The sequence below is a fragment of the Leptopilina heterotoma genome, unplaced genomic scaffold (genome assembly GCF_015476425.1).
Source record: "Leptopilina heterotoma isolate Lh14 unplaced genomic scaffold, ASM1547642v1 Lhet_362, whole genome shotgun sequence".
Taxonomy (NCBI): Eukaryota; Metazoa; Arthropoda; class Insecta; order Hymenoptera; family Figitidae; genus Leptopilina; species Leptopilina heterotoma.
Genome location: NW_025111043.1, coordinates 483,125 through 507,989, shown reverse-complemented (window position 1 = coordinate 507,989; position 24,865 = coordinate 483,125). Strand labels below are relative to the sequence as shown.

General features: G+C 30.3%; 1 protein-coding gene across 1 annotated transcript in view; it reads right to left on the bottom strand.

Moving 5' to 3' along the window:
- LOC122505668 (receptor-type tyrosine-protein phosphatase U) overlaps nucleotides 1-24,865 on the bottom strand; it is a 592,942-nt gene that overhangs the window by 98,542 nt on the left and 469,535 nt on the right. The window contains exons 5-8 of the mRNA XM_043617444.1: nucleotides 21,815-21,891; nucleotides 21,567-21,701; nucleotides 8,567-8,707; nucleotides 450-610 (exon numbers count right to left, since the gene is read on the bottom strand). Coding sequence (XP_043473379.1) covers nucleotides 450-610; nucleotides 8,567-8,707; nucleotides 21,567-21,701; nucleotides 21,815-21,891 — 514 coding nt within the window. The remainder of the gene's footprint in view (nucleotides 1-449; nucleotides 611-8,566; nucleotides 8,708-21,566; nucleotides 21,702-21,814; nucleotides 21,892-24,865) is intronic.

Genomic DNA, 24,865 nt, shown 5'->3' with positions numbered 1-24,865 from the left:
AAATCTTAAGACATATCAAGTTTCTTGGAAGTTTCCAGGAACTTAACAAGTCAAATTTCCGAACTTAACGTGGGAAACTTCCCGGAAAAAACTGTGCTATGTGGGCAACAAAATAATTAGACCTTATCTAGGAGACTCAAAATTAATTATTTTGTTTAAAAAGACACAGTATTTTGACAATCAGAAGTTATTCAGCACAACACTTGGCTACGTTGCTTCTTAAAAGTTAGGTGTAGTAAAAGCTCGAAATTTTAAAGGAATATCACATCTAAAGAAATTAAAACTAAAGTATAAATCCAACGTTGCCAAGTATTGCTCTAGTACTGTGTGATTCAAATGAAAACTTAAATGAATCATGATTTAAACAATTCCACTCCTCAGAATAATTTCTAATTATATTTTTAGACCAAAAGCAAAGGGCACATTATTATTCTTTGTGTAAAACGTACTTGCAGTGAACAATCATGGGACCGGTTTCATTTTTTATTGTAGACCCAACAACGGCTCTAACACGACGACGAAATTCTAGAACTGCATTTCCAAAAGGGCACGTATGTGAGTGCCATTCCGTGTAGTGAAACTGAAGTAACGTTCTCTCTTCCGTAACATCCTGAAAAAATAATGTTCAGTGATAAAATAGCATCTGTGTTACGCATACATATAAGAATCGATAAGAGTTCTATCGATTTTCCCACCGCGCGCTAACTGTAATGAACAAGAAAGCAGCTTATCTATTCCCCCACACAGTCTATATATCTATATTTGCAATATTCTCTCAAGAAAAATGAAAAGTTAGCCTTGAGTTTTAAATAAAATTATTACAATTTATTTTAATTAGATCTACTAAATCTTCTCGATAAAATTGCACAATAGAATTTTTATTATCATACCAAGAAGTACCTTATCCTTATTATCAATTTTGGATTACTACTTTTTATTAAAACTGACAAATTTTGTTAAGCCTTATTATCACCAAGTGATTGTTCTTTTCTTTTATCACCAACGCGCAAAACTTTTTACTTTTTGCCTTCTTAAAGACCATCCGGGAAAAAATTGTGGTTTCGTAGAATACATCAATTCACTTTAAAAAAATTAATATTTTGGGTTGGAATTTTTTGGAAATAATAGAGAGGTAACTTTCCATACTCTTTTCCATATTTTGCATAATTTTTATAAATAGTTGTTTAAACATTCAGTTTTCGCCGAAAAAGGGATATTAAGCGTTAATATCTATAAGAAGAAGTTAACAATCTCTCCGAATCAATTTTTTTAGAAGCTTCTTTTAATTTCATGTACAACTGTCCCAAAAAAAGAAAACTGCCTTTTCTGAAAATTATTTTTTGAAATTAATTAATAACTAGCGACATACACGGAAAAAACTAATTCGGAAATAGTTCCTGAATTCGTTCCGAAATTGAGGATATGAGCAAAAGTCGGTAATTATTATAGAGCTGTTATTTGGAAGAAATGTCGAACTTTCAAAATAGATATTCAGGAATTGTATGGTAAGAACTCGGTATTTATGTGATAGTTTTTACGAAATGTAGCGGCTGAGTATTTCAGATAGTCTGGACGGTAGAACTTCCGATGAGTTCGGGAGAAATTCAGAGGGTCGCTTCATATATGAAGAAGCTCTTATAAGGGCTACAGAATAGTTCCGGAACAATTCCGTAGCAAAGAAAATAAAAAAAAGAAGTTGTGTATACGCGTATATACTTGATCGACATTCGTCAAGCAAGGCGAACTGTGATTGGTTGAGGAGGATACACACACATACATACATACATAATACACTTATAGCTACCTACATATATTCTAACGCACACATAATTTATACACAAATAAACGCAAATACACGACGCATTGAATCGCACGCTGGTTGTAGGGACCTGGGAAGTCTCTTATATACTAGACTTTACTTTTATTCAGCGCTTGTGAGAAACGAGGTCGGCACATCTTTTCTTTCGATGAAGTTCGGGAATTATTATGAAATTTAAACTGGAGTTCTCCTTGATTAGACGCTTGTAAATACTATTTTAGAAGAAATATAATTTCTACGACAAAATTTCGATAATATTATAGACCAGTCCTGTATTTCTCCAGGAATTTTTTTCAATGCTGATTTTGAAAGTCTCACAAAAACCGTTTCGTAATTAGTTCGGAACGATTCAGATATACTTACATTGAATTTCTAAAAATTTCTGGAACTTTGCACAAATCCTCAATTATGGAACAAATTCAGGAATTCTTACAGAATTTATTTTTTCCGTGTATACCTCACTCGCTAACGCTCGTTCGGTTGTATTTAAACTTATTTGTTTTTACTTATTTGTTTTTACTCATTTATTTTTATTTATTTGAACTAAGTAAATATTTACTGGACATAAATATTTTAATTTATGGTATCAAATAAATAGTTATTTGTACCAAATACAAATTACTTAAGTCAATTAAATGGAATAATTTGATCTAATAAGTATTGCTTTAAATCAATTATGAAAATTACTTGATTCAATAATGCATATAGTTTTCAATTAAAATAAATATTTATTTGCATCAATAAAATAATTTTTTTGAAATAACTAAATATTTATTTGTACACGGAGAAAAATGGTGGGTTAAACTTAGAAGGTTAGGTTTTGAATGTTAGCCTGATTCTCTGGATAATTAGTAAGAAAAGGATGAAGATACGTCTATTCTTTTCTTACTAACAGGATTTTCTGTAATGATGAGACATCGACATCGGAAACATCGATGTTTATAACCTCAATGTTTTAGTTTCGATATTTTCGATGTATCGAGGTTTTTTTCCGATGTTTGATATTGATGTGAATTAAGTGGGGAAAAAAGGATTTTTTTAAATATCTCCTTTTTTGCCTTTAACAGTTTGTGTTTTTTTATCTTTTAAACAATTGCTCTTATCGCATTGAAAATCTTTAAACACAAATTGTTATACACAAAAAATAAAAATGATATTTCAAAAATAATATTTGCCCATCTTTTAGTACTTTTGACCCATTTTCCCCTAAATTTTTTATTAAAACCAGCCAATATCGTAGGTATTAACCAGGGTTGCACGGTTGCGCGCAACTCGAAGTTTTTTACGTATATTACGTAAAAAATGTAATATACGTAAGAAACCTGTAATAAATGTAAAAAAAGATGTCGGACAATTGAAGAAGCGCTAAAAGCATAATATTTGAAAATTACACGTGCGTCGTCAATGTCATGCATAATAAATTCGTTAGATTATTAAATATAAATTATATACAATGAATCGACCAAACCAAAAAGGACAACAGATTCCCTGGAAAGAATTAGGGTTTGAACGTCAAAAAACAGAAAAAGAAAAGGCTATTTTGAAATGCTTGTTTTAAAAATATGAATTATTATTTTATAATTCATGATTCTTTAAATGTTTAAAAGCGCATGATGAAGATGATTTTGACAGGTTTATGACGGGACAGTATATTGTATAGGTTATGTTTACGAATTCTATTTGTACCACTTGTACAAAAATTTAGATAAATAAGTAATAAATAAATAACTCAGTCATAATTTGTATATTCAAAATACATTTATTTTTATAACAACATATAATCTTCATTCAAATTTACCTGTAGGTTCTTAACCTCTCTTCGGATGTATGAGAGAAAAGGTTTGTTTGCATCCTTGATAAAAATCCACACTTTTCCCATTTTTCTTTTGTGATATAAATGATAGTTCATTCTAAAAGTTTTGACGCAGCCTTGCACCTTTAAACATTTTTTAAATGCAACTTGTTGGGCCACAGAATCAAGAAATAGTCAACGGCAATCATGTCAACAATTCAGCCAGTTTGAAAAAGTAAATTACGTATAAAACTGAGCACGTAAATTACTGACGTAATATACTGTAAAAAACTATGTAATTTACGTCAGGTAAATTACGTATGCAACCCTGGTTTTAACTTGTCCAAAATGGGGCGTTCCATGGCTCTATGCACCGACGAAATTTTAGTTTTGCTTATACCCAAGCAGCACGGAATATAACCTTAAAATGAAGGGAATATTACATTTCATATTCGGAATATTCTAGTAGAATGTTCCAGGTATCTTAAAGTAATATTAAAATGTCCGCCCCACAGGAATATTCCAAAATAACATTGAGGGAATGTTCCACGGTGATTTCGAAGTAATATTCCAGGATGATGTTGAGGCAATGTTCCACCGTAATATTAATGGAATATTCCAAGGTAATGTTGAATGAATATTAAGGGAATATTCTCAGAATATTCCCTGGAAATATTCCAAAATTTCATACTTTGAAAAAATTTGACTTTTTTTCTCTTTATCTTCTTTCTTTAGTAAAAACGAATTCAATGGCATTTTCAACATATTTAATATTATCTGGGAACATTCTCTCAACATCACCCTGGAATATTCCATTAATATTACGGTGGAACATTCCTTCAACATCATCCTGGAATATTACTTCGATATTACCGTGGAACATTCCCTAAATGTTATCTTGGAATATTCCTGTGCGGCGGACATTTTAATATTACTTTAAGATCTCTGGAACATTCCACTATGGAATATTCCGAATATGAAATGCAATATTTCCTTCAATTTAAGGTTATATTCCGTGCTACTTGGGTACTTTGTAATTTGATAGTGTTTAGGGTCCTAAATAAGTGTGCCAAAAAGTTTTACAAAATTTTTAATATTTTGCAAGATATTTGCAAGGGAGCGTTCATAAATGATGTCACGTTTTTTGGGGGAAGGTGAAGGGTCTCTACTAAACGTAACACAATGTATTTTTACATGTGAAATTGCGTGACAGGGGGGAGGGGGGTATAAAATCCCGAAAAATTGCGTGACATCCTTTGTGTACGCTCCCCAATCAAATAATTTCAACACTTTTTTTCAGGAATTTTTATCTCGTAACGCACGTCACCGTCACCAATATTGTTACAATATATATTGTAACAATATTGTTACGACAAATTTGTCTAGACTTTGGGTTTTTGCAAGTCTAGACAATATAGTTGTATAATAATATAAATTTTTCTTTCTAAACCAGAGTTTGAACATTTACAAAATTAAAACCTTATATTGGTTAGAAAATGTTAAAAATTATTAATATTTATAAAAATATAAATTATTTTATTTAAAATCATTGTATAATAAGACAAAAATTATGAAGTGACATTTTAAAAAATTGTCATTGTACATTATACGAAATGTTATTTTTACGTATTCTCTTACTAAATCTTTCATTTTCGTCCGCTATCCTGGATTCGCCATTTTGTATTTTTAAAAAGTGACTTTGGATTCATAATCAGTGGAATTTTACTGAATGATGAATTACTGATCGTCATTTTATTGTGTTTTATTTATTATTGTAAATTTCTGTCAAACAAATAATTTTACTGAAAATCAGTTGAAAATTACACTTACAGAAATATCATTCATTTTTCATTGATTATCCATTTAAAAATTTATTGGTAATTTCTGTCAAACAAATAAATAAGTAAATACACAAGTAAATAAATAAGTTCCCTTAAAACACAGACAGCATTAGCAAGTGAGGTATTTACGTATATTAAAAAAAAATTCAGCAGACACTACGTGCATCAACGAACCTTAAAAAATTCAACAATTTATATTATCAATCGTTTATTAAATCTATATATGTGATTTGTGTATATGTAGGAGTTTATATCTGCATATGAGTCAGTATACATGTGTATGTAATTTATGTACATGTGTGAGTATACATGTACATGTGATTAGTGTATATGTGTGAGTATACATGTGTGGGTGATTTGCGCGCATGCTTGATATTCATAGAACACTACTGCGCATGCGTAACATTGATAGAACACTACTGTGCATGTCTGATATTCATAGAACACTACTGCGCATTCCTGACATTGATAGAACACTACTGCGCATGCGTGACATGACATGTATGTGTTTAGTGTATATGTGTAACATACATGGGTATATGTTTTTGGACATGTGTATGAGTGAAGTATTCTAATAGATGTTAGACAGAATAGAAAGAGGTGTGAGTCGGTCGGTCGGTCGTTCTCTAACTTAATATAATAAGAAATATTTCTAAATTATCAAAGAACTCAGAAAAACTGAAAAATTAAATTAATGAAAAATAAAAAAATTAGAACAGTTGTACTGCTGATACATGAAATTAAAAGAATCTTCTAAAAAATTGATTCGGAGAGATTGTTAACTTCTTCTTCCACCTATTTTGTTGGAAAATGTTTACAAAGATATGGATTACATCTGCTCTCTAAAACTGAATTCAATTGTGTGTGCTCGCCGCCATATAGTGCTTATCATTTTTTTTCAATGTTATTTTCAAGAATTACTTGTAAATATATAGAAGATTTTTTATCAATACGCTCTCCTCTATAATTAGCTCAAAAAATGCCAGTTCGATATCTCTTCTCATTAGAGTTGCCACCTCTTCGGGCCTCGCCCGGAGACTCCGGGCTGCGAAGTAGATCTCCGGGTCTCCGGGCCGCAAGTAAATTCTTCCGGTCTTCGGTTATTTAAAAAAAAACTTTTAATTTTAAGTATTGAAACAATAACACATCATGACTGAATTAGTAACTATTCTCCATATTCTTTATTGTATGGTAGAAGCTTTAGGGAGCATTTACACCTTATAGTCAAGAAAAATTCTCCGGGCCGAGAGCCGCGATGAGGTGGCAACCCTACTTCTCATTTAGGAATGAGAAGACACGGGAAACCACTTTTTGGAGGGGGAACTTTTCCCGGATGCCCTTAACAGTATTACAACTTTTAAATACACTTTAAACTTTAAAAATATTTCTATTCTCCAAATTCCATTTACGAATTCAAAAGCATTAATTGCATTAAATTAATTAAGTTTAGATGAAAAGTTTTCTTATAAATCCAAAAGTCCATTATGTTTTAGCGCAAAATTATATAAAGAAAACAAAAGTAAATTTGTCTCATGTCAAAAATGAAAAGGAAAGTTTTTAACCTTTAGAAGAGAGAAAAATCAACAAACTTCTTCTCTCTGTGATTCGTATCTCGAAGGAATACATCCGACTGCGGATGATCAAAATAGGATTGAATTGACGACTTTCATTCCCGAAACTTGTACAATGTTTTAACTAGTTAAATCAACAGCGTTATTATTTTGCAATCTGAAAGTTATACAAGTTACAAAACAGCTGCAGTTAGACTTGCATACTTGTATAAATAATTCTTCTACAACTTTCAAGACAAAACTCAGTGCGGAAAGTTTTAAAGTTGTTTGGGACGATATCTCGCGGGAGATGCTCTTTCTTATATGAGTTTGTGAGAGTTTTTGACTTTACACCAAAGTTTTCAGTATGGTCACCATTTGGTTTATTTTTGTTATTATTATTTTAGTATTAAACATATAACCATGGCTTAATGATTTAGGTACAAGGAAGGGCACGCAATACTTGAACTAGAAACTTAAAATTTTTAAAAAGAAATTTTTCCCCTGTAAAAGAGAGTATGTATTCAGCTTTTTAGTTTCTGCCTGTTACATTCAACTCTCAACTCTATTCAGGAAGTTTAAATCGAAAAAAGGTAGCAAGGTCGCAAAGAAGTTGTTTAAAGACTTGCCAGTTTCAGAGATCTTGATTTACTCTCGCGCGCACAAGCTTTAAGACATCAGTCAAGAACAAATTTTTTCGAATCTCGAAAATTCTCAGCATCTATTTTGCTCCTTTATTCGTGTAGGTTAAAATTTATCTCCTTATCTCTTTTTAAATTTAAATAAACTTTGTTTTGCTTAAACATTCTTTAGGAAATTTCATTTTCTTTATTTTGTAATTTTTCTTCATAAAATTTTGATTCAACTTTTATTATAACGAAAAATATGTATATTTACATTTTTTCAATGCAAACCCAAATTCGCAATTCATACATATTTTTTATTCAAAGAAAAATCAGTTGTGGGAAATATTCTAAAGCCATATTCTTCTTGGCACAACTTTTTTCGTAAATAATTCGAACGGAAATGGAAAGAATAGTAAAAAGCAAGCTTTTGATCAATGATATTCTCTTTTTTATTATTTATGTTTCAAATCGAGCTCCTCTTTCCTTTGAAAATAAAACTTGTGTCTTTATATTTCCCAAGCTGTAGAAAAATAAAAAATAAAATGATTCTTTGGTATAAAGAAAAGAAACAAAATTTCCAAATAACAAAAATAGAAAATAAATATTTTCTCTCTGCTATTTTAATTATTAAAATTTTATTTTTTTATTTCATTACAAGTGTCTCTACACTCCGATAGAGCGCGTATTTCTGAAACAACAAAATTGAATTTACTTCCTAATAAAATATGTAAACAATGTTCAATAGACTTGTGCTAGTATTTGGCTCAAGATTTCCCTTGGGAATAGTTTCAACGAGCGTTTCAACTTTTTAAATGCTATTTACTTTGCATTCCGAATTAATTCATTCTTATTCCACTATATATATAGAGTATTAAATGCTAAAAATAAAAAATGTTACTATTAGAATAATATTTTTTACACGCGAACAATGTACTTACTCCATTTTCATCCTTTTTGTAAAGCCTTATTGTTCTTATGTGAAAATTAGCCAATTCCTCGACTTTTAATACCGAAACACCGATTCCACCATATTCCTCATCTTTTTCTTTATTTGGCGGCCAATATTGAACACACATTACCTGAAATTTAAAAAAAGGGAATTGACGATAGGAAATTTAATCGTAAAGCTGAAAGTTTAGTGATGAAATATAATACAAGGCATAATATTTTAATGTAATGCCTAATTAAAAATGAATATTTTAAATGTAAAAGATAATATACTGACTGAGCATAGTATTTTAGTAATAACTGCATTACTCGGGAATATATTCGTACACTGAGAGAAATGAGAGGTAAAAATTTTAATGTTAAAAGTAGATGTTATCTAGTACCATTTTATGCTACTGGGTACCATCAATTTCAGTACAACTGTACTGGATTGAAACTAATATAATACATAGCTCTCCGTATTTTTAGCTTTGAGATGGTACCCCGTACGATCATTATGTTACCGTGCAATTTTTTAAAGATTGACGCAAAATATCTGCAAGCCTCAAATTCACTTAAAACAATTCATGATACATTTTTAACTACGTCCCCCTTTAATAGAGTAAAAAGTAATAGAAATAACTACTTGTTTAGTTAGTCTTTTTGATATTAAAAAGTTAAAGGAAAAAGCAATGGGAAGTTAACACAAAAAACAAGATCACTTTTTATTAGATTTGTATTTAAACACGACCGTACAGAAAGAACGTTGAACGAAAACACTTAACGGAAATATTCGAAGAAAGATAATTATTTACAATATTAGTATAAAAGGGCACGGAACAACAATAGAGTGTCATAAACGGTTTATTATACCTAGGCTTCTAGTCGCCTCTACTACTACTGCTATTCCCCCTTCTCTCCTTATTTTTCTTTTGGAATATATTTAATATTTTAATTTAATATTTTAACAAGTCTGACCATCTTTGCATACTTATTTGAACTATTTTATGTAGTTAAAATTTTATGTCAACGCCCAAACCGGGCTTGTAACGCTGAAACCAGTTAATGACCTATGTCAGGAAATCCCAGTTGGAACCAGATTCAGTCATTCCATTGTTTTTGGGTACACTGTTTATAGTTGTTAATTAATAATTATAAATAATTTATCAACAAAAGATTAAATAATATGAATAAATAGTTTTCTTTCAAATAAATATTCCTCCTTTTATTTAAATTGTATTAAAGATGACGACTGCAAACAATGGATATAGTAAACAAAGTAAAAGAATTGTCTATATAATTTAAAAATTAAATAATATAGGCAATTACAGTAAGTGTATGTATTAGATTTTCAAGTTTTACTGAAAAAATTAAAAGCACGCTGCTGCCTTTGTAGAGATAGATGCTTTCTTTTTTGCAGGACAGCAGTACACTCTATCAGAAAGGAACGCAGTTAACCGCAAAAAGCGAGCGGTTACTCTTTCAGGGGTAACTGCTGCTCCCGAAAAAGAGAGATTCTCGCTGACGCCGGTGTAACTGTACTGGCTGGGAACCGCCTGCCAACCGAATGTGAACGGGCATTCTACCGAATAGTGACTAGGCCAGGAGCGCGCTGGCAACCGACTCGGAACTGGCATTCTACCGCCCGCTGACCGTCCGGGAGAAGCCGTTCCGTGTATAATTCAACCGGCTGGGACCTGGCACTCTACCGACCGTGGATTTTTCATTTAATAGCCAGTCGAGCGCTGGCATTCTACCGACTGACAACCGGATCGGATACAAATGATAATTTCAACAAATATCAATACAAAAAATAATAATTAATTGAAAAAGATAAATACTGATGACAATTCATTGACAGTTCACTTTACACATTTTTTTAATTTTTTTATACACTTAAACGTAATTTTTTATTACATACACATTTGAAAAATCCTAACGCTTGGAGGTACGAACCTACGCCTAACCGAATATTTACGCACTGAAATCTCGCACGCTAACCACTATGCTACGCTCGCATGGGACTCTCAAATCTTAAATACTCTCAAGTGTCACAAGCTGAAATGAAACTTGTCGAATAACTACGCGTCAATGCTACAGCTATATTTTTATTATTATATAATATATTAAATAATTGTATCTCAATATAATAATTTTAAACATAATAATATTAATAATTTTAATTAATATCACAATAATAATAAATTTATTATCATTGAGATATTATTAATTAACATTAATATTATTGAGAATTAATAATAAATTATTAACATGAATATTAATATTTATTAATATTAATAATTTATTATTAATTCTCAATATTATGATTTAATAATATCTCAATAATAATAAATTTATATTAATAGTATAAATTTATTTATAATAATTATACAGTATAAGTGCACAACAAATTTTTTTAATTGTTTAATTTTGAAAAAACTCTTAATAAATAATTACTTAATATTTTGATTAAATTCATTTATTAATTAATCATTATTTTCTAAAATAATGCAATTAATTATTGTAATAATTATTTAGTTATGACACATTTATTGAAAATAAATTTATAATGTGATTTATAATGTGACAATAAATGACGACATCCGCAGTCGGATCCGGCCCAGCACCGAGCCAGTACAGACTTAACATATCCGTCATTCTTCCGACGCCGCAGAAGAATAAGATCCGCCGGCGGAAGAAATCCAGTACCGAGCCAGTACTGACAATAGTGGGAAGACGGATCCGACAGTCGGAGCATAATCTGTACCGCGCCGGTTGCTTTTTCAGATCCGGTTGTAAATTCCGACATTCGTCCGACTTTTCCGCCTGGGTAACTGCCATCCCTTATGACAGAGCGCGCTGACTGTCTCGCATTGAAGTCAGCAGAGCGCTTTAAATTTTTCCAGTGTACATATTTATAGACTAACGTTCTATCTATTGTAATGAGCTAACAACGCATAATTGCAGACAAGTTTTAATTTTTCAGTATTACTTAGACTTACAATTATTGAATCAAAGATGCGAAAAATATTGTTAGGTTGGACATAGTAAATTAAAATATAATAAATTTTAAATTATTAAATTAAATAACTTCACTTATTACATAATTTAATATTTTTACAAATAATAATTTAGTATAATAAGATTTTAATAAGTACCAATAAGTATAGTTGACATTGAAGTTAAAATTTTGATTACAGTTTATTAATATGTTTGAATAATTTGCCATACACAAATAATTAGAAAATTATGTTTAATTATTATTAATATAGTTCTGTTATCAGTTGAACTGTGTCGGGAATGTCCTTAAGTATTAAGCAAGTCATCGTAGCGTGCGTGCACGGTTAGCTTATCGGTTTACGAATGTTAAGGTCGAGTGTTCAATTCTCGGGGTTAAGAGATTTTTCTCAGTTAGGTATATAGAATTTAAATACATATGCCCAGGAGGAAAAGTCGGACGAATGTCGGATTATACAACCGCCTGGGATCCGCGCCCGTACGGACCGCCAGCACCGATGGTCTGTACCGATTCGGATCCTAAAATGCAACCGGCGCGGAACAGATTAGGCTCCGACTTTTGGATCCGCCTTTCTACTTTCGTCAGTACTGGCGCGGTACTGGATTTGTTCCGCCTGCAGATTTCATTCTTCTACGCGCGTCGGAAGAATGACGGATGTTAGGTCTGTACTGGCTCGGTGCTGGGGCGGATCCGACTGCGGATCTCGTCATTTATTGTTATAGTTTACATTATCAGTATAATCATAAATTTATTTTATTATTATAATTAATTATTACAATAACTAATTGCATTTATTATAATATTATTATTAGTTAACCAATCAATAAATTAATAGTATTCATGCAAAGGAAGAATATAAGAAACTTAATTTTTTCATTATATATATAAAAATCCAACTTTATTAATGTGCAATTAAATAAATAATTTTTAATAAATAATATATTAATTTGAAAGAAGTAAAATATATTTAACTTGAAAGAAAATGTGATCAATATATTATAATGCCTACAATAAATAACATTTTAAATACAATATATAAAAAAGAGATTATTATAAATTAATTTATTATTAATTAATTAATAATCTCTTTTTAATTTAAACAATATATTAAGTAATTATTTATTGACACTTTTCTGCAAATTAAATAATTAAAAAAATGTGTTGTGCATTAAAATTTTATTCAATTTAATACTATTACTTATATGTTATAAATTGTTTTGCAGTGAAGTTATGTTCATATTATTCGATATATTATGTAATAAAATATTAAAAAACATAATAATAAAAATATAACATTTTTTTTTAACATTTTTTTAAACGAAATATTGAAATATTCATAAATACACATTCAGTAAAGTATTGAAAATATACCGGTATTACATCAGTTCGTATTTCCAAATTGCCTATTGCCGCGTAGTAATTTTACAATTTTTATTTCAGCTAGTGAGACTTGAAAGCATTTAAGGTTTGAGAGTTCCATGCGAGCGTAGCATAGTGGTTAGCGTGCGAGATTTCGGTGCGTAAATATTCGGTTAGGCGTAGGTTCGTACCCCCAAGCGTTAGGATTTTTCAAATGTGTATGTAATAAAAAATTGCGTTTAAGTGTATAAAGAAATAAAAAAATGTGTAAAGTGAACTGTCAATGAATTGTCATCCGTATTTATCTTTTGCAATTAATTATTATTTTTTATTGATATTTGTTGAAATTATCATTTTTATCCGAGCCGGTTGTCAGGCGGTAGAATGCCAGCATTGCCAGCGCACATCTGACTAGGAAATGAAAGATCCGCAGTCGGTACAGTGCCGGGTCCCAGCCGGTTGAATTATACACGGAACGGCTTCTCCCGGCCGGTCAGCGGGCGGTAGAATGCCAGTTCCGAGACGGATGGCCAGCCAGCTCCTGGCCAAGTCATCTTTTGGTAGAATACCAGTTCTCGGGCGGTAGGCAGGCGGTTCCTAGCCAGTACCACTACTCCGGCGTCGGTACAGGCGAGGATCCACGCCGGTTGGAAATTTCCCACTGGGTGGTATAGATAAGTAGGTAGGGGAAAAGATAAACATATGGAATTCAACAATATACACGGAAAAAAATAATTCGGAAATAGTTCCTGAATTCGTTCCGAAATTGAGGATATGAGCAAAAGTCGGTAATTATTATAGAGCTGTTATTTGGAAGAAATGTCGAACTTTCAAAATAGATATTCAGGAATTGTATGGTAAGAACTCGGTATTTATGTGATAGTTTTTACGAAATGTAGCGGCTGAGTATTTCAGATAGTTTGGACGGTAGAACTTCCGATGAGTTCGGGAAAAATTCAGAGGGTCGCTTCATATATGAAGAAGCTCTTATAAGGGCTACAGAATAGTTCCGGAACAATTCCGTAGCAAAGAAAATAAAAAAAAGAAGTTGTGTATACGCATATATACTTGATCGACATTCGTCAAGCAAGGCGAACTGTGATTGGTTGAGGAGGATACACACACATACATACATACTTAATACACTTATAGCTACTTACATATATTCTAACTCACACATAATTTATACACAAATAAACGCAAATACACGACGCATTGAATCGCACGCTGGTTGTAGGGACCTGGGAAGTCTCTTATATACTAGACTTTACTTTTATTCAGCGCTTGTGAGAAACGGGGTCGTCACATCTTTTCTTTCGATGAAGTTCGGGAATTATTATGAAATTTAAACTGGAGTTCTCCTTGATTAGACGCTTGTAAATACTATTTTAGAAGAAATATAATTTCTACGACAAAATTTCGATAATATTATAGACCAGTCCTGTATTTCTCCAGGAATTTATTTACATTGCTGATTTTGAAAGTCTCACAAAAACCGTTTCGTAATTAGTTCGGAACAATTCAGATATACTTACATTGACTTTCTAAAAATTTCTGGAACTTTGCACAAATCCTCAATTATGGAACAAATTCAGGAATTCTTACAGAATTTATTTTTTCCGTGTATGTATAATAAATAATTTTATTTTACTATTTTAAGTTCACGGAGCACCATTAGAAAAAATTACAAAAAACTGGTAGCAAAGTGCGGTACTAAGAGGACATACATTAAGAAAAGCTACCATGTCAGTCATAGCCCATGAGTGGAAGTGAGATAGACTTATGCAAAACGCATTTTTTCCTATGACTGACATGTACCCAAGTAGAAATGTCCGGAGTTAGGACGGAGTTAAACACCGACATGGTACTGACTCAGTACTGACCGTCGGTACTGACTTTCGGAACCCGATCAGTACTGGGAGTATACTGACTCCAAAACCGAATCAGTACTATGTCGGAGTTAGAAAAGTTCTAAAATCAGTACTGGCAGAAAACTGGCTTAACACTAAATCAGTACTGCGAAGGAGTTAAAAAAACAATCAAAATTTGTTATAATGTAATTAAACATTAAACATCGTTTGATTTATTAACAATTAAAATATTTGCAAAGATTTGTAAAAACATTATTCATCAACAATAATATCAAACATTTTATTAATTTATTATTAACTAATAGATATATTTTAATAATATAATAATAAATTATTATTAATTAATTATTTTTAGAATTATTACGTATTATTAATAATAAAAAAAATTTTATTTTTTAAAGCTGTATATGTATATATTTTTATTTATTTATTTAACAAAAATTTTTCTTAAATAAATTTTTTTTTTATTATTATTATTTTAATAAATAATTAGATTATAAATAATAAATAAATAATTATATTAATAATTTTTACCATATTATTATGATGTATCTATTAATTACTACATAATGACTTGATAAAATGTATATAAAGATATATGTATAATAATTTTTCTTGAAATAAATATAATATGCAGTGGATTTATTATTAAAGCACTGTATATATCGGCCCCACAATTCAAAAGGAAGTTTATGCGAGATAACTCCCGAGCTTGCGTGGCTATGCGGTATGTGTATTCGACTTGCGTCCTCGAGGTCTAGGGTTCGGTCCCCCGTGCGTGCGATATTTTTCCGTCTTAGTTTTAAGTGTTTTGTGTATAATTCTTAACAGTGTTACATAAAGTATAAGTTCAAATAATTAATAAGCAGTAATAATAATAATTTAGTCATTCATTTAAATAAATAAAATTTAAATAAATAATGAAAAAATAAGATAAATATTTTTTTAAAACTTATTTTAATAAAAGGAATTCTAATAATTAATTAATAATAATTAATATTAATAATAATTATTAGTATTCAATAAATTACTCCCCATGCTTTAATAATTATATAAGGAGCTTATACTGACTGCCGGTAAAAATCAGTACTGGACAGCGTTACCAGCCAGGGTTTTCCCAGTACTGACTTAGTACTGAAGTCAGTACTGCAATACTGGCAGTTAGTACAAGATCAGTACTATGCCAGTATTACATTTCTACTTGGGTAGCTTTTCTTACTGTATATCATATTGTACAAAAGAAATAGATAAATTTGCTACTTTGAAATATCAAGTTGTAATATTTTCTGTATTTGAGCCGATGGCACCTTCATGTTTTACGCGGAACTGCACGGAAAAAAATGAATCTCTAAATTAGAGATTAAATCTGAGATTTAGGCATAAACTATCACTGGAATCGGACGTAAGATGTAAGCAGATCACTAAAACTGAAATTTGGTATTATATCTAATCCGAATATTAGTATTGTGAAGAACACGTATTTCTTATGCCTAAAAATGATATTAGGAATCTCAAATTTTATGACATATGGAACATATGTTCTAAACTATCAACTTACTTGAATAAATTCAAATCTAATATATTATTTGAATAAACAATATTAAAAATTTTAGTCGTATATTTATATAATTCTTATTTTTGTAATAACTCGATGTAATAAGAATTTATAATTTATCACAATTTAGAGTGAGAATTATTCACAAAATATTTATATTGTTTTCCCTGTATGAACTATACATTGACAAGTATAAAAAAGTAGTTGGATATTTTTAAAACACAATACGAATTTTATATTTTTATTTCATTTTTTGTTTTAACGGCGTTGGAAGGTCTGTAAAATTTGTAGGTTACAATTATCGCCCGACAAAATACGACACTGACTGATTTAAATGACGTGAAATAGGTAAATAAACATTTTTCAACCACTTTTTCTCTAAACACAGACACTTTTTACAAAATATGCCAACATATAACGAGTAGGAATCTTCTTAATTACCTAAATTCAAAAGATGGTTTAAATTCATGCAGAAACGCGGTTGTAAAATGTAAAATTGGAAAGTGATGTAATGCTAAGAATATAACAGCTGGACCATTGTGCTCTCTGCATGCTTCTGCCCTCTTCTGGCGACTGGCAGTAATCCGCTTCTTGTTGTCTGTTATTACATTACTTTCCAATCATTTCCAATTTTACATTTGACAACCGCGTTTCTGCATGAATTTAAACAATCTTTTGAATTCAGGTTATTAAGAAGATTCTTACCCATTGTATGTTGGCCTATTTTGTAAAAAGTGTCTGTGTTTAGAGAAAAAGTGGTTGAAAAATGTTTATTTACCTATTTCACGTCATTTAAATCAGTCAGTGCCGTATTTTGTCGGGCGACAATTGTAACCTTAAAATTTCACAGACCTTCCTTCACAGACCTTCCCTTTTATTTGGATATTTGAAAATAAAATTAATACTTAATTAATTAAAACGGTTTAAATCTTTTTTGTCACTGATTAACTTAAAACACAATGTACCTAATTCATATAAAAAAAGTTGTGAAATTAACAAATCTCTAAATCAGAGATGTGAATTTATGGCGTTTTCTGGTATAAAGTTTGACAGAATCAAACACAACTTATCACAGTAATTGTGACTATAATGTTTAATTTAGATACACTTATATTTCATTGGACTTCAAATTAATATTATTTCAAGTTTAGAGATTAATTTTTTTCCGTGTGTCATTATCATTTAATTAAATTGCTTTTACAGCACCCTCTCTAAGTCGGAATTAGCGAAATTTTACTGATTCTCAGCGATAAGTATACCGCAAGTATCAATTAGCGTATAGGTATATGCGCTCAAGAATCAGTGAAATTTTACTGATATTTTGGTGAAATTTCACTAATTAACAACGTATATACGCTAAGTGGAACCTGTGGTATATCGCTTTTTCAGATATAGAGAGGTAGTTCTTGAAAAACTACTGTTTTGGACTTTCATTCCAGTTTTACAGAACTAAATATAGTAAAATATCAGGAGTAAATTTTCTTCGCGTTGCAACAAAAATGAGACTCTTTGGTAGCGCCACGTTCTTTGATGTTTAACATTGACTCATTTAGAGCAGTAACAAAAATGACACATTTATATATATATATTTTGAGTCATAATTCAATCCAAAAGGGTAAGAATAAAAATAAGGAATCTGAAATAACCAATGTGTAAGAATTTTCTTCAATCATAAGGGTGTGTGAAACTAATGTAAGAGAGTGGTCGGAGTAAGCATTAATGAACCCAAGAATTCTAAAATCGGTGTCACTGCAATTCGTAGAACTTCGCTTCATCATGACTTCGCTTAATTTTACATTTCTCATCGCTTTTGCTCTTGCACTCTCTAAATCTGAATTAGTAGAAACTTACTAATGAAATGACGAAAAGTATTCCACCAAATGATTTAATAATAATTTTACTAACAAATAGTGGAATTTTACTAATTATTAGTAGATTTTACTAATTACTTAGTAGAATTCTACTAACAATTAGTAGAAATGTTTTATTATTAATCGATAAAACAGTTTCACTAATTCATTTAGTGAAAAAGTGACTTTTAATTAGTGAAAACTACTAAAACATTAATAATATATTACTAAAACTTAGTAATATTCTACTAATTGAAAAGGGGAAAAGTCTTCCATGAAAACTACTAAAAATTAGTAAAATTTTACTATTCTAAGCAATGGATTTACAAAAAAAAATAAAATAGAAAAATGAAGAAAATTTCGTGCAAAAATTTCGAAATGGAAACTGCAGTTAACTACGTTTTGCCACTTTTCTTAATCTGGGAATGTCGTTGACTATCCTTAATGAAAAATAACGCTTGGTTGCCAGGTTTCACTGCTACTCTCTTATACTAGACTAAAAATAATGTTCCGCCCAATATTCCTAACGCTTTCTCTCAACTGCAAAACTCTTCTTTGTCGCATTAAGGAAACAAATGAAGTCGTATAAATCTTAAATGCAGATAAGAAGAATAAATCACATTCCCACACTAGAAACTAACGATTGTAATTTGCAATTAAGGCGACTCTTCTGCGACTACACGGAAAATCTTTGTTGTTCCTGAATTTATTCAAGAATTGAGGATACGGGAAAAATTGGATAATTCTTTCAGAAAAATTCAATATTCATTAAAGAATTTTCAGGTGTTTTTGAAACGGTTTCGAAATTATTTGTTCTTGACGCCGCGACTGAATATCTCAGTCACGCACGCCGAAGTCTCAAGTTCGATTACTTACGCAGGCAAATTTTTTTCCTTAAGTTCATATTTTTCGATTTTTAAATCAGTTCTGTAATTCTTCATGAAAATTCAACAAGTTGTCCAGAAATTAAGTACAGTTCTTCTCGAAAAGCTTAATATAATATTTCAACCTTCGGTTCTGCAGCATTAAATTTTTTTTTCTTATCCTCAATTCTTGAATAAATTCTAGAATAACTCTTGAACAAAGATTGTTCGTGTAGGAATAGTTTTGATATATAAATAAATGTTAGTCAACTGGATGTTTTTGAATCAATTTTTTAGAAATCTATTTAACACACCGAAGAAATGTAAAAAAATTTCTCTCTCCTTGTTTCTTAAAGTGTACACGAAAAAATGTTTTATTAATTAGAAAATTATTTCTCTCTCTTTAAAAAATAGAAAAAATCAGATTGATTGGGAAGAATGAAAATTACTCTAAGAATATATTTAGAATATATTTAATAACATAAAATTGACTATAAATTCTGTTTTGCAAAAATATCACTACGTTTCTTGTTTTATTTTTATAAAATATCGAGCATGCACTACATGCGTCAATTGCGCAATGTTCCGTATAGATGAAAGTGCAACCACGTGATGCAGATGTGAATCCACTATAGTGGGACACTTGATTGCAGGGATATTGAGTGGAAAAATTGAATCCCTTCTGAAAATCTTGCTTCGAAGACGGTAAATCTAATTTAAATGGAAAAATTGCATACATCGCTTTTAGAGAATAAAAGGACAATTTGCAACAAAAGTTATTCATTTTATTCGTAAAATATTTGTGTTAAAAATGTAATTTTCTTGTATTAACATTTTTTATTATGTAAAAAAGATTTTCTTTACTCTTTTTATATTTTTTAAATTTAAATACTCCTTTTTACTATATACATGAATTTTTAATAATTAAAAATTTTTTTTTTAATAATTTAAATCGTAACGATTAAAGGAATGTATGAGGCTTAAGTTCACAACGTTTTTAAAAACAACACAGTAAATTGTGAGGTATTAAAAAGCGTTGCAGATTAAATTAACATCAGAAAAGATTAAAATAATAATCCATTTTGGTGTTATTTTTTCAAAATTAGCTAAATTTTGCTTCATCAGGGACGCGTTGACGCCAAGGTACACCCGGATGCCTAGGAGTCAGTTGGTCATCATCTTCAGGGAATTTTGGTTTCCATCGCATAATCATACTCCGATGGAAACCTGAATTTCCTGACGATGATGATCAACTGAATCCTGGACATCCGGGGATATTTTAGCGTTAATGTAGAGATATGATTATTCTAAGGAAACCAAAATTCCCTGAAGGTCATGGTCAACTGACTCCCGGACATCCCGGGTACCTTGGTCACAAATAAAAGATAAAAGAGAAATGAATATATCAAAACTGTTTATAGTGTCGATGTAGTTATGATTAGTGCGCTGAAAATGATTTTGACTATTTTGTGGTGTTGTTTATTCTATTTTATTACTTACATAATAGTTTTATTCTTAATATGAATAATAATCGGTGTTTAACCAAAGATAGGTAAATAATTAATTTTTTATTCTGAAATTAATGTAAAAAGTGTCCGCAACAAATTTTATTCTAGTCAAGGGAGCAACTATCTACATTTGTTTTCTGAAAGGAAGTTTGACATTTATAAAAGTAAACAAACTTTTAAATGAGTTATTACAACTGAATGCGAATTTAATAAGAAAAAATATAAAATAACATCAATTGACGGAATGGATTTAATTAATTTTTTAATTTGTTTTCAATTCATCTGGATTTACATAACACGGTTTATGGAGATGATTAAATTAACTATTACAGACTTGACAAGTTGACGTGAAATTTTAATAAAGATATATGTTTGTCACAGATAGTGACTGGAATTTTTGAAACATCATATCTGAGACGTGAAGTATAATTACTTCTGAACAAGTTTCTGTTTGAGATAGAAGTTGCGTGTTTATAGCAATTGACCTGCAAGCTTTCATGAATTCACCACCGCGTGTACCTGCTCTTGATCTTCCAGTTTCTCAATAACATATTACTAAGTGAAATTAATGTTTACTCACTTTCAAATAAGAAGCAAAAAAGCGCAGTCACAAAGTTTCCCGCGTCTGGAAATTATTCCTTTCAATTAGATTCATCTTTATAAAAATTAAAAAGTTTCTCTCACTGAGTCACAATTTTAAAGAAAAACACATATCTTAATCGTATCTTTCAATTTCCATACTAAGACTTCTCGACTTTTTACAAATAATCACGAATTAATAATAATTATTTATTTATTAGAAATTAATTAATTAAACGATAAACCGTCACCGGCAGTATTTTCTTTTTTTTCATATGCTGTTCGTTTTCTCGCCAACGTTTTATTTTATCTTCAATCAGAGCATGGGCATTTTTTTCTAATATTTTAAACGAGAATGGATTTGAAATGCAGAAAATGAATTGGTTTTTATATACATATAAATATACCTTGATGAAGTCGAATGTTTTTGTGAGCATGACAATGCAGGATGCCTTCTCCTGCCATACCATACGCCAAAATTCAGTTACTGTATGTTCCGTGGGTCCCTGAGTCACAATGTATGCATTAGGCTTCAATAAACTCTGCAAACAATCATTTAATATAAGTTGTCGTGTGCTGCATGAAAAATATATTCTATTTTAAATTATTTATGATACCAAGACATGCAAGCTAATTTTTTCACATTTGTGCTCACATCGACGTACGATGCATTTATATAATCCGAATCAGGTTCTCCTGGTATTGAATCAAGTACCACCCTGTTATAATCATCTGAAATCAGAAAATTGTCAACAATCAATAATTTTTATTTGTGTTCATTTTCACATTTGTTTAAAACTGTTTTTTTATTTATATACTAATAAAGGTGAATTTTTTCATTAATAACGTTCTTTGTTTCTAAAAAACAGCTTTATTAATGTACTAATAGAGAAAAAAATTTACTCATTTTCCCAATATGGAAATGTAAATGTGGAATAATTTGTCGTATTGAAATTTAAGCCATCCACTTTCCACTACATTAAATTTCAACGTCTCGCATGTCAACGACAGACTTGATATCGGCTACAAAAAGTTGATTAATTGTTGACCTAAATTAAACTTTAATGCGTAATATGTCATATTAGTTAAGAGAAAAACAAATTTTAGAAAAAAAAATCAAGAGTTCTATTTAAATTTCTAATAAGTGTATGTAAACATTGTCAAAGAATAATAATCGTTAGTACACACAAAAAAAAATATGGTAAATTTGACTACTTTTTTACTATTTCCTGTAGTACCTATAGGCGCCCGTAACATTATTTAGTAAAATGAACTATGACAGAATAGTTAGTCTAACTGTAAAATCTAGTAATAAATACCATTTTTACAGTAAATTTAACTACTAAAACAGTTATCTTAACTATTTGCTGTTAGTCATACTAACTGCTTCATTTAGTTGCAGTAACTAAATTTTCATAGTTCCTATAGGCGCCCGTAACAAATTGTAGTTGTAACAACTGTAAAAAATAGTTAAATTAACTATTTAAAGTAGTAAAATGAAATTATTTATTTGTTTTTTATTATTATTGAGGTCCATTTTTTTATATTTTCTCTTACCTATTTTTGTTCATATATAATTTATATATTAAATTCTTATACACCTAACAGAGAAAAATCCCCAAACGCCGGGGATTGAACGCTCGACCCTAACATTCGCAAACCGATAACCTAACCACCTAACCACGCTCGCACGCTACGATGACTGGCATTGTACTTGAGGACATTCTTCTTAGACTCAGTCATAATAACTACTCCGTTTAGTTGCAGTAACTAATTTTTTAAGCTCAAAGACTTAGTTGAAATGTAGCCAACATATGATTTTAAATGACTCAACGATAGTGCAGTAGTTAAAAGTACTGTTGAAAATAGTTATTTTCAGAATTTCTGTAGTAAGATTATCCACTTTTTACTAGTTATAAAAAAATTAAACTTACTATTTTCATATAGTAAAAATAACATAAAAATTGTTACTTTTATGACTTTTGTAGTTATAAAAATAAATGTTTCTTACCACCATAGAGATAAATTATCAAAAGCTAGTAAGAATTGGTTCTTTTAACTACATTAAACATAAAAATAACAAATTCCAGCGGTTGTTTTTACTCTTTGGAACAGTAAGTTTTAATTTATTTTGCAAATAGCAAGAAATGGATATTTCTACTACAGAAATTCCGAAAATAACTATTTTTAACAGTATTTTTAACTACTGCACTATTGTTGAGTTATTCACAATCATAACGTGTAGTAGTAATTTTAACTACATAAAACCTACTATTCAATTTTAGTTCCACTAACTATGGAAGTTTAGTTAAAATTCTGCTGAATATGGTAGTTTTAACTATATTTTTTTAACTGCACATATGTGGATGTTTTTACCACTCACGTTTTTTCTCTGCAGAAAAAAATGATCTTTTCAACTGCATAAATAGTAAAAATAACTATTTTCAACAATTCATTTTACTATATGAAAACAGTAAATTTCTTTCTTTCTCTGCAACTAGTAAGAAATAGTTGTTTTAACTACATAAATCATAAAAGTAACAACTTTCAGAGATTGTATTTACTATATAAAAACAGTAAGTCTCATTTTGTTTGCAACTAATACAAAATAACTTATTTTTGCTACCACAATAGTAAAATTAACTATTTTTAACAATAGTTTTTACTACTACACTATAGTTGAGCCATTTACAAGCATCTGTTAGTTATTTCAACTACGTAAAGTAGTTATTTTAACTACATAAAACCAACTACTTCATTTTGGTTCCACTAACTAAGGAAGTGTAGTTAAAATGCTGCTAAATATGGTAGTTTTAACTACTTTTTTTCTAACTACACAAATGTGGTTGTTTTTACCATTCGCATTTTTTTCTGTGTAATAATTTTAATTAATATCTTAATAATAATAAATTTATTATTATTGAGATATTAATTAAAATTATTAATATTATTACGTTCAATATTATTATATTGAAAAACAATTATTCAATATATGTATTATATAATAATAAAAATATAACAAGTTTCTTTTTTAACGAAATATTGAAATAGTCCTAAATATACATTCAATAAAGTATTGAAAATATAGCGGTATCATTGACGCGTAGTAATTCTGCAAGTTTTATTTGAGCTAGTGACACTTGAGAGTATTTAAGATTTGAGAGTCCCATGCGAGCGTAGCATAGTGGTTAGCGTGCGAGATTTCAGTGCGTAAATATTCGGTTAGGCGTAGGTTCGTACCTCCAAGCGTTAGGATTTTTCAAATGTGTATGTAATAAAAAATTACGTTTAAGTGTATAAAAAAATTAAAAAAATGTGTAAAGTGAACTGTCAATGAATTGTCATCAGTATTTATCTTTTGCAATTAATTATTATTTTTTGTATTAATATTTGTTGAAATTATCATTTGGATCCGACCCGGTTGTCAGTCGGTAGAATGCCAGCGCTCAGCTGGCTATTAAATGAAAAATCCACGGTCGGTAGAGTGCCAGGTCCCAGCCGGTTGAATTATACACGGAACGGCTTCTCCCGGCCGGTCAGCGGGCGGTAGAATGCCAGTTCCGAGCCGGTTGCCAGCGCGCTCCTGGTTTAGTCACTATTCGGTAGAATGCCCGTTCACATTCGGTTGGCAGGCGATTCCGAGCCAGTACAGTTACACCGGCGTCAGTACGGGCTAGGATCCGCGCCGGTTGGAAATTTCCGCCTG